Raw genomic sequence first — 17,161 nt, 5'->3', positions numbered from 1 at the left:
TACGTAAACACAACTACTCAATTACACAGTGGTCCTGCTGAGGACATGACCTTCAATATTACAGTTATTAATCCAATAACCACCCAAACAAGTACTAAATGCTCAAACTAATCCCATAGCGCCTTACAAAGCGAGTGTCCGAGCCACATAGCTGTCCATCTAAACAGCCGTCCACTCAGCCCCAGGACCAGAATGCTGAAGTGGGCCCTCCCTATACCTGCTCTCCAGCTATTGTCTAACGACATACAGTGCACAAATGGATTCCTGAATAGCGCAGATCTCTATCTCCCCCTTGCATCTCCAACAGGACATGTAAACACTGTCTCCCCCAGCCAGCGAACCCGACGTCATTCACCCTTCGCTCACAATTTCCACTCGCATATATAAAACCATATTCACTCCTGCCAGAACTCTCTTAATAATAAAAAAGCATTCTCCCTTTCAAAGCATATATGAGCATGCATTTATCTTCACCCATCTAATCTCTGCAATTTAAGTCAGAGAAAGACATATCTATTAAATTCTGCAACCTGTCTATGAACAGAACGATCTCAGTTACTACAACAGTATGCTATTAAATTAAGACACTTTGAGATCTATTACTATAGATCGATATGGTGAGCTAAGCTCCAAGAATTGGTTACATTTCGAGAAATGTGGTGCACTTGGATGGATTAGGACTAGGAAAGCTCTCTTCAGTCAAGAGAGGTGGAGTGTAGCTGTATTCGTCTGCTCGGTTGAGGAATAATTGGGTAGCGATGTTGCGGGGTAGGTAGGTAGGTAGGTCAATGCCGAGGTGAGGATGGTCTTTTAACGTAAGAGGACTAGATAGCTCTGTGACCGCCATACGCAGAGAGATTGATCGAGTACTATGCGCGAGGTCTTAGAAATATGTATAGCGTTGTCTGGTATAATTTGATCGTCTTTATGTGTTATTTTTAACTGTTTACAATTAGCAAGCGCGTGTGTAGAACATTATAAATGAGTTATGTAGGAGTGTTTTGCAGTTCTGTATGATGTGGGTCATGTCGGCGTGATAGATATACTCCATTCCTAAATAAAGTAAATTCGTTCCTCCATCCATGGACTTACTGCAAGGTGAGTCCGTTTTACCAGAAACGTGTAGGGAGAGGTTGAGTGCTGGTGGCTTAGTTTGAAACAATTTTCTTAGGCTGGTGGCGGAAGCGCAAGTGAGCTTTGTTTACTGGCAGATTTGAAACTTGGCGCTGGTTCCCAGGAGGAGGAGGAGGAGGTGGCGGTCTGGTCCTCGAAAAGTAGTTGAAATTAGGGATTTGAAGACGTTTGCATACGTATATGAAATTGTAAATGGAATTATTTAACATAGCGGGGTGGTGAGAGTGAATTAGCGAGCGTTCTCGTGACGAGCAAACGCGCTGTTATATAGTCATGTCGGATTCCACTGTCGAGCAAACATTTGCCGCCAAAAGTGTATGACTGCGTTCTCGCTCGCATAGGGCCACGTGGTGGACGGTGAGCGGTTGGCATGGACAAGTTAGAACATGGCGCCGAAAGTGTTGCAGGAAAACGATCGACCGTTGTGCGATTCAGCTCCGAGGGAGACAATTTTGGCGGGAAACGTGTGGAGGCGAGGAATACACGTGGTGAGCGGACAAGGGGCCGCTGTGACGTCAAACTCGACAAGTTCCAGCGTGTCCAGCAAAAACATGTTTACGACGTTGGAGCGATCGCTGGGCTCGCCCCCCGCGCTAGTGGCCGGCCGCCTCACGTGACAGGCGTAGGCAGTGTCTCCGCGCACTGGCCAGGGGGTGGCGAGGATTTGAACTAATTCAGTTGGAGTGGAGTGGTGACTGCACTGCGATATCAAAGATGTGTGTTGGAGAACAAGTGATGACCGTACTGCTTGAAATAAAGTCTTCAGTCCCTTCCCCCCTGCAAAATCAAAGGACGTGAATTACGTTACTATAAGTGCAGTTTATTATTTGACGCGATTATGATGGGCTACCAGTGAAAAAAGATAAGTGACGGAGAAAGCTCGTACATGTGATCAATTATGGTGTTGGGGATTTTTACTTGTGATAGATTTTTGTTATGGATGTAAGGACAATGGCTTTCTCACCGAGAAAATCGGACATCTTAAATAAATAATAAACGATAATAATACATAGAAGCACAGTTTTCGAGAGAATATCGTGTTGGAATTTGAATTTGAGGCAATTTTCTAGTAGAGGTAGGCATATATTAATAAATCATAATGAATGATAATAAATGACAATTAATTATAATGAATGTTAATAAATGATAATGAATAATAATAAACAAAAGTAAGGTTTTGCATCCATTATCGTGTTGGAATTTGAATTTGGAGGGAATTTTCTAGTGGAGGCAGGTCAATAATAATAAATAGTAATAAATGATAATAAATAATAATAAATGATGATAAATGATAATGAATGATGATGAATGATAATAAATGACAATGAATGATAATGAATGTTGACAAATGGTAATAAATGATAATGAATAATAAGCAAAAGTATGGTTTTGCAGCCATTATCATGTTGGAATATGAATTTGGAGGGAATTTTCTAGTGGAGGCAGGTCAAAAATAATAAATAATAATAAATGATAATAAATAATAATAAATGATAATCAATAATAATGAATAATAATGATAAAGAAAAGTACGGTTTTGCATGTATCATCCAGTTGGAATACAAACTTCCCGCCATTTTTTCTTCTGGCGGCTTAGGTTAGTGGTCGTAGCACAATTGAACTATTTTTCCGCCAAAATTCAAAATTCCCGGTATTTCTTCTGAAGGTTAGGTTAGTGGATGTAGCACAACTGGACTATTCCCCCGCCAAAATAAGCCGTGTTGGATGACGTCATGCGATGTTGCAAAGTCTACATGGCGCCATCTTGGATGACGTCATCGCCGCAATCTTGAATAATTTTGGCAACAAAGCAACGTGTCTCGGCACGCCCCTTGCCCCCTACTATCGTTCGAGGAGGTCAGTCCCAACACGCTGAAAAGGCGTTTCGGCTGGTGGAAGTGGTATGAGTCGGCCAGGTGGTTTCTGAGGAACTGCCTTTCTCCTCTGGCACTCTCAACAGTGCGACACATAGTGACGGACACTCCTAAATCAACCGGGCCAGAAAAATCTCTTGCAGATTCTATCGTATGTCTTAGTAAATCCTAAATGTACGGCCTCAGGTGTGTCATGGAATTTCTGTAGAACATCTAAGCGCATGTCTGTAGGAATCACTGGTAGCCACCACTTTCCAAACGGATCAGAGTTTTTCTTGCAAAGTAATCCATTAACTACCTTAAATTGTCGTTTCACATCCTCTGACCTATTTAAGGCAATCGTAATTTGAGATATCTTAGCGTCCTTCTGCTGAATACAGAGATCATGGAGTGCAGTGAGACAGTCACTGTTGTTGTTGTGGTCTTCAGTCCTGAGACTGGTTTGATGCAGCTCTCCATGCTACTCTATCCTGTGCAAGCTCCTTCATCTCCCAGTACCTACTGCAACCTACATCCTTCTGAATCTGCTTAGTGTATTCATCTCTTGGTCTCCCCCTACAATTTTTACCCTCCACGCTGCCCTCCAATACTAAATTGGTGATCCCTTGATGCCTCAGAACATGTCGTACCAACCGATCCCTTCTTCTGGTCAAGTTGTGCCACAAACTCCTCTTCTCCCCAATCCTCTTCAGTACCTCCTCATTAGTTATGTGATCTACCCATCTAATCTTCAGCATTCTTCTGTAGCACCACATTTCGAAAGCTTCTATTCTCTTCTTGTCCAAACTATTTACCGTCCATGTTTCACTTCCATACATGGCTACACTCCATACAAATACTTTCAGAAATGACTTCCTGACACATAAATCTATACTCGATGTTAACAAATTTCTCTTCTTGAGAAACGCTTTCCTTGCCATTGCCAGTCTACATTTTATATCCTCTCTACTTCGACCATCATCAGTTATTTTGCTCCCCAAATAGCAAAACTCCTTTACTACTTTAAGTGTCTCATTTCCTAAACTAATATCCTCAACATCACCCGACTTAATTCGACAGACAGTCACTATCTTAAAGTTTTGATGGTCTTGCATATGATTTCTTGAGAGACAGTCGGCATTTTGATGTTTTCTTCCACCTTAGTTCACTATGGTAATGTCATAGTCTTGAAGACGTAGTGCCCACCTGGCGAGGCGTCCTGTTGGATCCTTAAGACCCGTCAACATACAAAGTGGGGTCTGTATCAACTGTGAATGGCCTTCCATCAGATATTGTCGAAATTTTCCCATGATCCAGATCACGGCAAGACATTCTCTTTCTGAAGTTTCTCTCGGCTTTTCTAAGTGTCCTAGAAGCATAGGCTATAACATTCTTTTTTCCATCCGAAATTTGCACCAGAACGGCACCAGTCCCGTCTGAGTGTAGTTCTGTAGGTACTCTCTCATCATACAGACCAAGTACAGGGTCAGTGGTGAGCTTTTCGCAGCACATCGAAAGAATCCTGTTTAGGACCACCCCAGGTAAATTTAGCAGCAGCTTTTAACAACGCTTGGCGTGGTCTGATATTGATACAAAAATCTTTGATAAAACGACGATAACAAGAACATAATCCGAGGAAGCTTCTCACGTCTCTAATACTTTTAGGAATAGGAAATTCCGTTGTAGGTCTCACTTTCTCTGCGTCTGGCCTCACACCTACGTTCGACACAAGGTGTCCAAGTATTTTGATTTCTTTTGCTCCAAAGAAACACTTTATTGGATTAAGTTTCAGTCCGCCTTGTTGGAGATGCTTAAGGACGGTCTTTTTATATGTTGGTGATGGCCATGTGCTGTGTGAAGGTTGAATGATGTCATTCTTCATCATTTTATCTACCTCGTCGCGAATTATTCGACATTCCATTGCTGACACACGGTATGCTCTCTGGCTTTTTGGTTGATGGTCTCCAGTGCTAATCCGGTGCTTCACCGACGACTTGTCTAATTTGCTCTTCACCTCTGGATTGAAGCATTCAGAGAACTCTTGAGGAATGGCAAGCAGATTTTGTTGTTCCTTAGTGAGATCTGGTGATAGTCGAGCTATAAGATCTTACATCATAGTGGTAGCTCTAATTTCGCCCACAAACTCGGCATGGGAGGTTTCTATGACGCTCTGCTGTTCTTCAATTAACGGTTCAGCGTTTGCTGTGCACATGCGTCTTGGAAGGATCTGCGGTTGTCGGCGACGGTTAACTATCCACAATTCACCGAATCCCTTCTTAAACGAGACGACAGAGGGTGGGATGACCAAGTTATTCTTCAGTGGTATGCTTCTCTTACATTCCACTACAAGATCCATGGGTTGATGCATGGCATGACACATGACAGTTACCTTTCTAGCGCTCAGTGCAGGAATGATCACTTCATCCGGCACAAATAGTCTCCACACACTCGGATGCGCGTCTTCCTGTCCACAGTATCTCATCTCGTCTAGCATAATCTTTGGGCGACCACAATCTTTAGTGCCCGAGAAGATTTATCCACACTTCCTGTAGGTTTTATATATTTCCCATTAGCCACCTTCAGCAGAGATGTTTTGCTGTCGACGAATACGGTTTTCTGCGATTAGCTGCGTTACTTCTCCAAAATGACTGCATATGGTGCTCCAGAGTCCACAAGAGCTTGGGCTGGTATGCCATCCATGAGGGTATCGACGTAGTTTCCTATCATTTTTGTAGTGATCGACGGCGGAGAATTTTTCACTTCGGTGGCCTCATCTCCAAGGAAGGTCGCATCCTTTAGTTTTCCAGGTTGCGGCGGCTAGGTGATCGGCTGGAGTTTCTAAACGGCGATGGAGACATTGATCGGCGTGTTGGGGAGCGTCCTCTCCAGCAGCTAGCTTGCGGCGATGGTGACCTACGTCATCCAGCATCCTCGTGTTCATCTTCATCGTCCCGTAGTAGGCGTTGACTAAGGTCGGTCTGCTGTTTTCTAGCGCGGTCATCATCAAATATCCACCGCCTTTCTCGGCAGTAGCGTACCACATGTCCCAGTTGTCCACAGTGGAAACATACTGGTTGGTTATCCTGGGTCCTCCAGGCATCAGTCTTCCTCGGTGCCCATACAGGTTCCTCATGCGGCACTGTAGGAACCTAGCTTAGCCTCGGTCTCGACTTTTTTACCGTTTTAAAGGGAAATGAAGGACGAGAGACTGGGTTCAATGTCTGTTCCACTTCCTCCCTTATGACCTCTTGAAGCGTGTCGGTTTTTGGCTCGCTATGCAATCCAAGTGCCTTCTGAACTTCCTCTCTTACTATCTGACGAAGAACACTTGTAAAATCAGTTGCTTCCTCCATCACAGTGTGAGGTAACGGGCGAATTGTGGTTCGGAGTTGGCATGGTCGCACGGGCCACTCGGAGGGCGCGGGCCGCTCGGCAGGCTGACCACGTGGTGCCGGACGTTGGCCGAAGCAAGAGGGGTCCAGCCCGATCGCGTGGCTGGGAATTCCATGTTGACACCGTGACGAGGACGGTGCTTTGTGTCAGTGAAGGAGAGGTCTGTGCCGGGAGTGCCAAAGATGCATAATAGCCAGATGAATCATGATACCTCAAATAGAAACATGTACATTACCATTATTTGCACGAGATTATGATGGTGTAATCAGATTTTCAATATCTTATTAGTTTAAAGTTTAGTATCTGACAGTAAATTATACAAGTAACACCCAGCAACGAATTTCCAGAATCTAAACGGTTCATCCCCTTTTTTCAATCGACATGTCTTTAGAAAGCTATTCGCGTAAACCTAAAGTGGTATAAATTACAGAAACTTGAATAGTAAATGAGTTATTGAAGGTCAACGTGGACAATTACTATCGATCGCATCAAGCCATAAGTACTCCACAGTTACATGAAGAAACGGTAGCAGAATGCTTATAAATATATTTATTCATCTATATCTTAGTTTATATCGGATATATACTATTCATGAATAAATTGGTTAAATATTTATTGTGTTTTAGAAAGCACAGAGACATTAGGCTACTGGCCTACCTTTTGTTGCTATTCCTTTGAGACATGTTTATTTAATTTGTTTATGTATTTAATAATGTGTGTTAGAGCGTGTTTATGGTCCAGCCGCAGGAATATTTATTTAATTTCAAGTTGTTTAAATGTAAGCCCAGTATTTCGGATGTGTTTCAATATGTCTGTGAGTGTGCGTTGGCTTTCAGACATGAAGGGAGCGCTCTAGCCAATCACAGCGCTCGTTACTAAGGGAGGCGCCTACCGAAGTGAATGGAGGGGGAGTTCGGAACGGTGCGGCGCGAGGGACAGTCGCGAAAAGGACTTGGACAGTAGAGCGGTTTGCGCGTGGTCCTGGCAGATAGAAATACTTCGGAGTGCCGACTTGTGGACTTGTGAGATTTCCGTGGCTTCTACAGTGAAGACGTAGTGTGCATTTACAAGTGAATATCTCGCGAGCTATGTTGTCGTTCATAACTAATTACGTGTAGTAGGTATCTATTGTTTCCCTGTTTTTCAACTTATAATTTATTTAATTGCTGGACCATTGACACCAATACGTGTGTGGCAGAAATATACAGCGTACTCAAAAGTACTTTTGCAATTGTACTCATCATTTAAAGTCGTTAAGATTTTATCTAATTGGAATCTTTCATTTATAAATGTCTACGTCACGTTCAAAATTCGCAATTGCCGAGTGATAGGAACCTTTGACCATTCCATCCATGTGTATATCAATATTGTATACTGTAAACTCAGCAGTATTTAGCTTGTAATGCAGCAACTATGTACCCCAGCCACTAGACAACAAAACCAGCAAAAACTTTTAATATTTAAACTCTCAGTCTGAGGGTACGTAGTTGAGGGCCACAACATCACATTTTTCTGTTTTGAAAGCCCGCAACTGACATCGATACTACGTTCGGAAGCCGTTCAAACTTCTCGCGTGTAATTCTCCTTGGAGACACTGGCACCATTTTATGAAGTCGTCTACTGTCGAAACCTCCTTCAGGCGTAGGGCTTCATACATGTCGTCAGCAACACCCTTCATGAGATGTGCAACCTTATCTTCATCCTTCATTCTAGGAGCCACTATTTTACACAGCTCCCAGGCGTCTTGAATATTCTGTCGTTGTGTGTCGCCGAAATACACTCCTGGAAATGGAAAAAAGAACACATTGACACCGGTGTGTCGGACCCACCATACTTGCTCCGGACACTGCGAGAGGGCTGTACAAGCAATGATCACACGCACGGCACAGCGGACACACCAGGAACCGCGGTGTTGGCCGTCGAATGGCGCTAGCTGCGCAGCATTTGTGCACCGCCGCCGTCAGTGTCAGCCAGTTTGCCGTGGCATACGGAGCTCCATCACAGTCTTTAACACTGGTAGCATGCCGCGACAGCGTGGACGTGCACCGTATGTGCAGTTGACGGACTTTGAGCGAGGGCGTATAGTGGGCATGCGGGAGGCCGGGTGGACGTACCGCCGAATTGCTCAACACGTGGGGCGTGAGGTCTCCACAGTACATCGATGTTGTCGCCAGTGGTCGGCGGAAGGTGCACGTGCCCGTCGACCTGGGACCGGACCGCAGCGACGCACGGATGCACGCCAAGACCGTAGGATCCTACGCAGTGCCGTAGGGGACCGCACCGCCACTTCCCAGCAAATTAGGGACACTGTTGCTCCTGGGGTATCGGCGAGGACCATTCGCAACCGTCTCCATGAAGCTGGGCTACGGTCCCGCACACCGTTAGGCCGTCTTCCGCTCACGCCCCAACAACGTGCAGCCCGCCTCCAGTGGTGTCGCGACAGGCGTGAATGGAGGGACGAATGGAGACGTGTCGTCTTCAGCGATGAGAGTCGCTTCTGCCTTGGTGCCAATGATGGTCGTATGCGTGTTTGGCGCCGTGCAGGTGAGCGCCACAATCAGGACTGCATACGACCGAGGCACACAGGGCCAACACCCGGCATCATGGTGTGGGAAGCGATCTCCTACACTGGCCGTACACCACTGGTGATCGTCGAGGGGACACTGAATAGTGCACGGTACATCCAAACCGTCATCGAACCCATCGTTCTACCATTCCTAGACCGGCAAGGGAACTTGCTGTTCCAACAGGACAATGCACGTCCGCATGTATCCCGTGCCACCCAACGTGCTCTAGAAGGTGTAAGTCAACTACCCTGGCCAGCAAGATCTCCGGATCTGTCCCCCATTGAGCATGTTTGGGACTGGATGAAGCGTCGTCTCACGCGGTCTGCACGTCCAGCACGAACGCTGGTCCAACTGAGGCGCCAGGTGGAAATGGCATGGCAAGCCGTTCCACATGACTACATCCAGCATCTCTACGATCGTCTCCATGGGAGAATAGCAGTCTGCATTGCTGCGAATGGTGGATATACACTGTACTAGTGCCGACATTGTGCATGCTCTGTTGCCTGTGTCTATGTGCCTGTGGTTCTGTGAGTGTGATCATGTGATGTATCTGACCCCAGGAATGTGTCAATAAAGTTTCCCCTTCCTGGGACAATGAATTCACGGTGTTCTTATTTCAATTTCCAGGAGTGTGCTTGCACACTTCCGCCTGGAATACTTCCAAGCCTGTGAACTTCTCCTCGTTGTTCTCATACAATTGCTGGGTGGTACTCTCCAAGTAGAAAAATACATTAGCCAAACACACGATGTCATCGTATTTGTTAAATTTGGCTATACATTCATAAACCTGCAGCCACTTGTTTGGATCTCGGCCAAGGTCACCAGCGAACCCGGAAGTATTGGGGAAAGGGAGATTCCAACCTAAAGTCCCGTTATCCAAGATGGTGGCAGTGACGTCATCCAAGATGGCGGCTTTTGGAGGGAAGTTTGAATTTTCGTGGGAAGATGGGTCAATTGGTCTACCTCCACTAACCTAACATCCCTCTTCATTCGTCCCACAGAAAATGGTATGAAGTTAAAATTCCAACATAATAATGCATCACACCTCTACTACCCTAAGAAAATCGCGGAAAGATAGGTCACTTGGGTTACCTCCACTAACCTAAGAAACCTGCCCACCACCTCTTCCTAGGAACTGGCGCCAAGTTTGAATTTTGGTTCAAATGGTTCAAATGGCTCTGAGCACTATGGGACTCAACTGCTTTGGTCATCAGTCCCCTAGAACTTAGAACTACTTAAAGCTAACTAACCTAAGGACATCACACACATCCATGCCCCATGCAGGATTCGAACCTGCGACCGTAGCAGTCGCGCAGTTCCGGACTGCGCGCCTAGAACCGCTAGACCACCGCGGCTGGCAGTTTGAATTTTGGCAGTAAAGAAAGGTCAATTCACGTATCACTACTAAGCTAATAAATCGCAGGAAGATAGGTGAGTGGAGGCAGTCCAAGTGACCTAAGTCACACGACCACCACCTCCTCCTAGGAATTTGTGGGAAAGGAACTCAGCCTGCACTGGGCTGCTGGAGCGAGGAAGGATTGTACTTTATTTATTTTGGAACAATTTATTTAGAGATGGAGTATATTTATCACAGTGGTACAGAACACATGCCACACAGCGTACAGACCTGCAAACTACTCCTAAGTAACTCATGTATAATTCTCTACACACACACACACCAGCTAACTGTAGACTGTCAAAATAACACATTGCACAGCCTACAGACATGCAAACCACTCGTAAATAATGCAATACATGTGCGTCCAAAGAGCCAAACAACTCGTAAATTGTCAAAATAATAATCCAGCTAAAAGACTCTGCAAACATGTTTGCTGATCGTCAGCTGTCGAAATCAAGCACCAGTCTCTATTTAAACAACTAGAAGTAGCGCCACTATCCAGTGTGTTTGCCACGATGTCCGCACTGCAACTGACCTAGTACACAGTACCACCACCAGAGGATGCTGCCATCTGTTCTGTGATGTAATCCAATATGACAACCATGACATCAGCTGATGATGCAAGTACTGTTATCCAAGATGGGGCAAACAGTGTGTTCACCATGATGTCTGGACCTAGACAACAACACCACCACCAGAGGGTGCTGTCATCCATTTAGGGATGTAATCCAAGATGGTGGGGAGAAATGGTGAGCAAACGACTCTGCCTGTGCTGGACATAAGTTTTTATTTTGCAGGCAGTGTCTCCACTACGAGATCTAGACTCCAACTGACCTCGGACACAATAGTGCTACCAGAGGGTGCTTTCATCCCTCCTGTGATGTAATCCAAGATGGTGGTCTGGAGGGGGGAAATGGTGCGAAAATGACTGAGCCTGCACTGGGCTGAAGGAGTGTACTTTATTTACTTTGAAACAATTTATTTAGGGATGGAGTATATTTATTACACTGATGTGCAGACATGAAGTCAACTGGTAAACTGTCCAAATAACACATAGTGCAACCTACAGACCTGCTTGCAAAATAATACAACTGACACACAATCAACATACACAGACACTGTATGCCACTGCCTGTCCAGTAGACTGCACAGGAGAGTACCTGCAGACCCGCGAAGTGACGCGGCCATCAGCTGTCAAACGACACACAGACGCCCATTAGGGTCCCACACACATGAAGCAGCGGCATCCCAATCGTACTTAACACCTGAGAATACGTGTTCACCTAGACACTTTTGCTGACGTGACCGGGCAGGAGCGCAGACGCTCCAGGTGCACGCGCGCCGCCACTGGATGCAGGTCAAAGTTGCCTCTATTGTCAGGTATACAGTCAGTGTTATAATGATGTCACAGAACTCTGAGGCGCTCACACAACTCCCATATGTGAGACACCTCCGGGCAGCCCGTACCTTTACCGGTGATGACAGTGTAGCACAGGTCGCATTGTTCCTAACGCAACATGAGAGACTAATCTAACCGTGCTTAAGTGGAAATAGCGCAGAATTACATCGAATGCACTCTTCCCAGCAGTCCTAACGTGATACCCAGTCCATCACGTGTCACCCTTCCTGCTTTCAACATACACAGACGTTACCAAGGCTATGTAGAGGCTCCTGTATCCCAGGACAAAGGATGTGAATGAATCGAGCATTATGATTGACTCTTACCGAATGTACCAGCTGAATTACTGATGCCGCCAGTATCGAAGCACCATCCACCTTTTTCTTTCTTTCTGCAGACAGGACTTTCAGTGGCAAAATTATTTTCCACACATCACTAAATGCACAGACAGTTAAACCCACAAAGTTGTCTACAGATTTTCAAATACATACAAGACTTACAGGAATATTGGAAGCCAGTAACATATTTACCAGTGTAACTACAATTGAATATTACGATTGCTGCTACAGTCTGACACCGATCGATGTGCAGGTAATGTCTCCTCTTGACAGCGGTGCTTCTAGAACGAATCTCAGTATCTATAGTGAACATAATTTTCCACGTAAAAACTCATTCGTACCCTCACAGTTATTGATGTGCTGAATTAATACATCCCTCACGATAGGACACACAGTGATTCTCTCTAGTCATGCCACAACATAATCCGTAGTAACTTTACACTGCAATATAAACACATACAACATAAGCCACAGTAACTTTACAATGCAATATATACACATTTACACAAACAGTGCAGTTATCTTTTATATCTGTACAGCACCCAAAAAAATTATGGTATACACTCACACTGGCTATATGTCACGATGCTCCTCAGTCCTAGGGAAGCACTGTCTGCCTTTTCTTTCTTTCTACAGATATGACATTCAGCGGCAGTAAACTATTTTACACTGATCACCATATTACATCGACAACAAAACCTCGCTAAGCGCCATACATATCGTAAAATACGGAAAGATTCTTACTCAGTTACACTGCTCTCCAACTGAGGACAGAAACTTGAATATTAGAGCCTAAAATCGATTTACAAATCAGTAATATATCACCACGTACTGTGTCGATGTAGTAAACATACAACTCATATCCTCTTCCATAGAAAATCACCCCTTTTACATCAGAAAGCTGTCAGTGGATCGAAGTCACTCTCAGAACAGTTGTGCAAAGACTGGCTTGTCCCCCCCCCCCTCCCCCTTGGTACAAACGAGTTACAGTTTCTGGTCCGGACCCCCAGCCGCGTGGGATTAGCCAAGCGTTCTAAGGCACTGCAGTCATAGACTGTGCGGCTGCTCCCGGTGGAGGTTCGAGTCCTCCCTCGGGCATGGGTGTGTGTGTTTGTCTTAGGATAATTTAAGTTAAGTAGAGTGTAAGCTTAGGAACTGATGACCTTAGCAGTTAAGTCCCATAGGATTTCACACACACATTGGTCCGGACCTGCCTGCTTGCTCGCGTTTCTACACCCAGACACAGACTCTGGGATTACAAGAACATATCTAATTTATCATGGTTCGCACACAGCAGTGTTCACGAGTGGTATCGTTTCCGACGTAGTAGAATTCGTTCAGTTCGTCTGCCTACTGGTCACCATTGTAATGTTAATTTTATCAGTACTTTCGTTTGTTCTACTCATTGTTACTTTCATCTTTCTTCGGGCTGCTATCGGTCGCCGGCCGCGGTGGCCGTGCAGTTCTAGGCACTTCAGTCCAGAACCGCGTGACTGCTACGGTCGCAGGTTCGAATACCGCCTCGAGCATGGATGTGTGTGATGTCCTTAGGTTAGTTAGTTTTAAGTAGTTCTAAGTTCTAGGGGACTGATGACCTCGTAAGTTAAGTCCCATAGTGCTTGGAGTCATTTTCTTATCATTAATATCCGTTCAGCATGAATTTTAATTCCACAATGGTACGTTAATCCCAATCTTCTTTTCTTCCTTTTTTTTTAAATTCCACACCTGAAGCTGTCTTGTATTTCCTGCATCGCTTCTTCCTTGCCTCTGAAGTTCCTGTTAATGTAGATACGCCAGACTGATTTTTGTGAAGCGGCTTCTGCTCGCACCTAGAACTCTGTGACGCGGTCCTCTTTGGTGTTGCAGGGGACAAGGGCGACTTCATGAACGTGGCGCTGAAGGACGGCGGCGTGGTGCTGGCCATGAGTCTGGGCAACGGCCGCACCGAGCTGGCCATCAAGCCGCGCCGCGTGCGCTTCGACGACAACCAGTGGCACAAGCTGACCGTGCACCGCAAGATGCAGGAGGTAAGTGCCAGCCGGGACAGCGGCGCGACTCTGTCGCCTTGCAGACCGCACTGCGGTCGCCCACACAGGGTGGCCGAAATAGTTCTGGCCCCAAAAAACGTTTTCTGCACCTTAAGGCAGGAAAGTCGATTAGATCGTTTAAGTCGGATGGCATAAGTTTGGTTCCCTACCTTAAGGTGCGTCAAACAGTTTTGGAGGCCAGTATTGGTTCTCCCATTTTGTACGAGACAGATCTAGAGTACCCATTTTTCCTGATGTTTAGTTTACACTGATAAGCCAGAGGTCGATTGCCTCGTAGTGGTGTTGCGGACACGTGACGCAGTAAACAAAAAATTTAAGCAGAAGAGAGACGAATAGGCAGTTATTAAAGCGAAGATACAGGCCGCAAATGCGGAAATCCGCTGACATAAGCGGTTTTGTAAAAGCGACCATTGTTGTGGCGCTGCGGCTGCAAACGAGACTCTCTAAAACTGGCAAGTTTGTCGTTTGTTGGCGTGCTGCTGGCGCCAGCACCTGTGGAAAGTGGTCGAAGGAAAGTGAAATAGCGAGAAGGCCGTACGATATTGGACGACCACATCTCATTGCAAATCGTAGTAATTCGGGGTAGGCAGCGATATGCGGCAGATCTGACGACACAGTACAACGTTGAAGCAGGCACAAGTGATCCAGAGCACAACGTTCAAACGCTATTGTCGAACATTGAGCTCCACATCACACATCCCGTGTTGACCCACCGACATCATCAGTTACGACTGCAGTGGCCACAGCATCACTTAGTTTTCACCGTGGATCGATAGAAACGCGTCGTCCTTCTAATGAATCGCATTTCCTGTTACACCAATCGATGGTTGGGCCCTTACAAGCCGTCATCCAGGCGAATGCTTGCTTGGAGCGTGCACCGCGCCACAGGTGTAGGCCAACGAGAGCAGAATTATGTCATCAGCTACATTGAGCTGGACTCCTGTGGGACCTACGGCAGTACTCGAACACACCACGACAGCACTGAACATTATTGCGGACAATCTACATCGTTTCGTGGTCCAAGTCTTCTCTGATGGTGACGACATCTTCCAGCAGGGTAACTGGCCAGAAGCCAGCTGGTGGGGTTCGAGGAACATGAGACTGGTCTCAGTTTGATGTCTTATGCAGCAAATGCCCTTGACGTGTACGCATTGGAACACGTATCGGACGGCAGCTGCGTACCCACAAACCAGTGTCCCGTAATTTGCGGGAAGTTAGTGACCTGTGAGTAGACATGTGGTGCGGCATACTTGTAGAACCCAAGGCAAGCAGAAGCGCTCCTTTACTGTGTCCGAAAAGGACCAACACGCTGTTATATCGTTTTGACCCATCGGTGTACGTCGCAAGAAGATACTCCAAAATCTTTGTATTATGAGTAATTTGATAAAAAACACACAAGGGATCCTTCTAGTTACTCTGTAACTTATTTAAAATTGTCTCAAGCTTTTTATACTATCAAGATTTTCAGCTACTATAACTACTATTCAACTGAAGCAGGAGTTGTTCAGCTATTTCGATTTCGTGTTCGGCAAATAAAATAACTTGTCCTTTACAGTGATCTTGCCTGAAACGATGTTGACCTTCCGTGATTTCGATAAAAGGTACAACAATGCATAGCAGTTTTTTTTAGCTTCTGATAAATAATTTCATTCTCGAAAAGCCTGAACATGACCTTTACGTATCGCGAGGTTCTTCGGGCGTTAAGAACCATGTGCAGTGCCACTTCTGTGTGACAAATTTGGTGTGACAGAGAAGTTACACTATCAGTACCGCTACTGTAAGTATAAAGATTTCTTATACAGTATATCGAACTAGATCGAAAGTAACGCTGCAATGAGGCCCAAAGGAACGCCCGATGTCGTGTCCTCCTCTGCCGCATAGCGTCGCTTGGTGCGGTATGGAGCCGAAACGAGGCTGCGCCGCCGCCGTCCGCTGTTGCCTCGCCAGACGACGGAGCCGCTGCGGCCCGTCCGAGCACCTCGTCAGCTGGCGTCACCAGGCGTTACAGATACAGCCCTCCCACCAGGCAGAAACTGCAGGCGAGTTGAACACTCGGGTAGGGACGACGTAATGTGATCCACTAAGCAAAAAAGTATCACTTTTCCGAAAACCCTTAATTCTCACCCATTGCGACGCACAAGTTTGAGATTTCTCTCAATGGAGTCTACAACCTTCCTCTGTAATCGTGCAAAAGCGTGGATCCGTGTGACGTATCCGTCAGGCTCGGTGACACTTCAAACAGCAACGTGTCAACACGCGCGGAAAAAAAGGCCACAGGTCAGAAGATCATGTGAGGGTTAATGAGGGTAAATCAGATCACATTGGCTCCAAACAGTGCCTCAATGATTCCCACCGCCAATTGAGGCGAGTCACACAATAGGAAGGTCGTCACATCCCCTCTCACCGACTTTTCACCCCTTCTTCGACGGCTCTGCGGTGGCGGTCGGAATCGCGACACGTACCGTTGAAATCACATTTTTGGAAGGGAGGTCGAGAAAGTGTTTAAGACACACCGCCACCTAGAATAGATATAAACACTCCTCGCAAAGTGGTTTAAATGGCGTCATTGCAAACAGCCCTCGCACTGAAGAGTTCATTGCCACACATTTTTCGGTCCTAAACGACAGTTGGAAGCGCGAAGAGCAACAGTAACACGTTATGGACAACCTTTGACACTGCCGATACGCCCTGATGGATCGACCCTTCCCAAAAAACATAATGGCCCTGCGATCGCACTGAACGTGACCGTATCCCTTTGGAGCGTAGTACGACCGCAGCGTTTGCTGTGGTACAGACTGTGGGAGCGCAAGGGGCCGTTCAGATGCATTCGACGAAATTTGAACGTGATCCGAAGCAGCAGTGCGTGCTCACGGTTTTAGCACTTCGGTTTCGCGGCCTCCTGTGGTGTTATCACGGAGGGGTGCAACGTTGACACGCGCGTGAATAACACGGCGAAGGATCCTTCTGAGGCCCCGAGCTCGGAAGCACCCTCGGGGACAGCCACGCAACCTTTATTGAGCACGTTAGAAA

At 46.1% G+C, this 17,161-nt stretch overlaps 1 protein-coding gene across 5 annotated transcripts in view; it reads left to right on the top strand.

Moving 5' to 3' along the window:
* LOC126260117 (neurexin-1a) overlaps positions 1 to 17,161 on the top strand; it is a 2,420,624-nt gene that overhangs the window by 1,365,743 nt on the left and 1,037,720 nt on the right. For all 5 annotated transcript variants that reach the window (XM_049957356.1, XM_049957358.1, XM_049957357.1 and 2 more), the window contains exon 5: positions 13,950 to 14,110. In XM_049957356.1, the coding sequence (XP_049813313.1) occupies positions 13,950 to 14,110 (161 nt within the window). The remainder of the gene's footprint in view (positions 1 to 13,949; positions 14,111 to 17,161) is intronic.

Source organism: Schistocerca nitens, chromosome 5, assembly GCF_023898315.1.
Source record: "Schistocerca nitens isolate TAMUIC-IGC-003100 chromosome 5, iqSchNite1.1, whole genome shotgun sequence".
NCBI lineage: Eukaryota > Metazoa > Arthropoda > Insecta > Orthoptera > Acrididae > Schistocerca > Schistocerca nitens.
The sequence above is the reverse complement of the archived record's forward strand: the minus strand, read 5'-3'. Positions and strand labels throughout refer to the sequence as shown.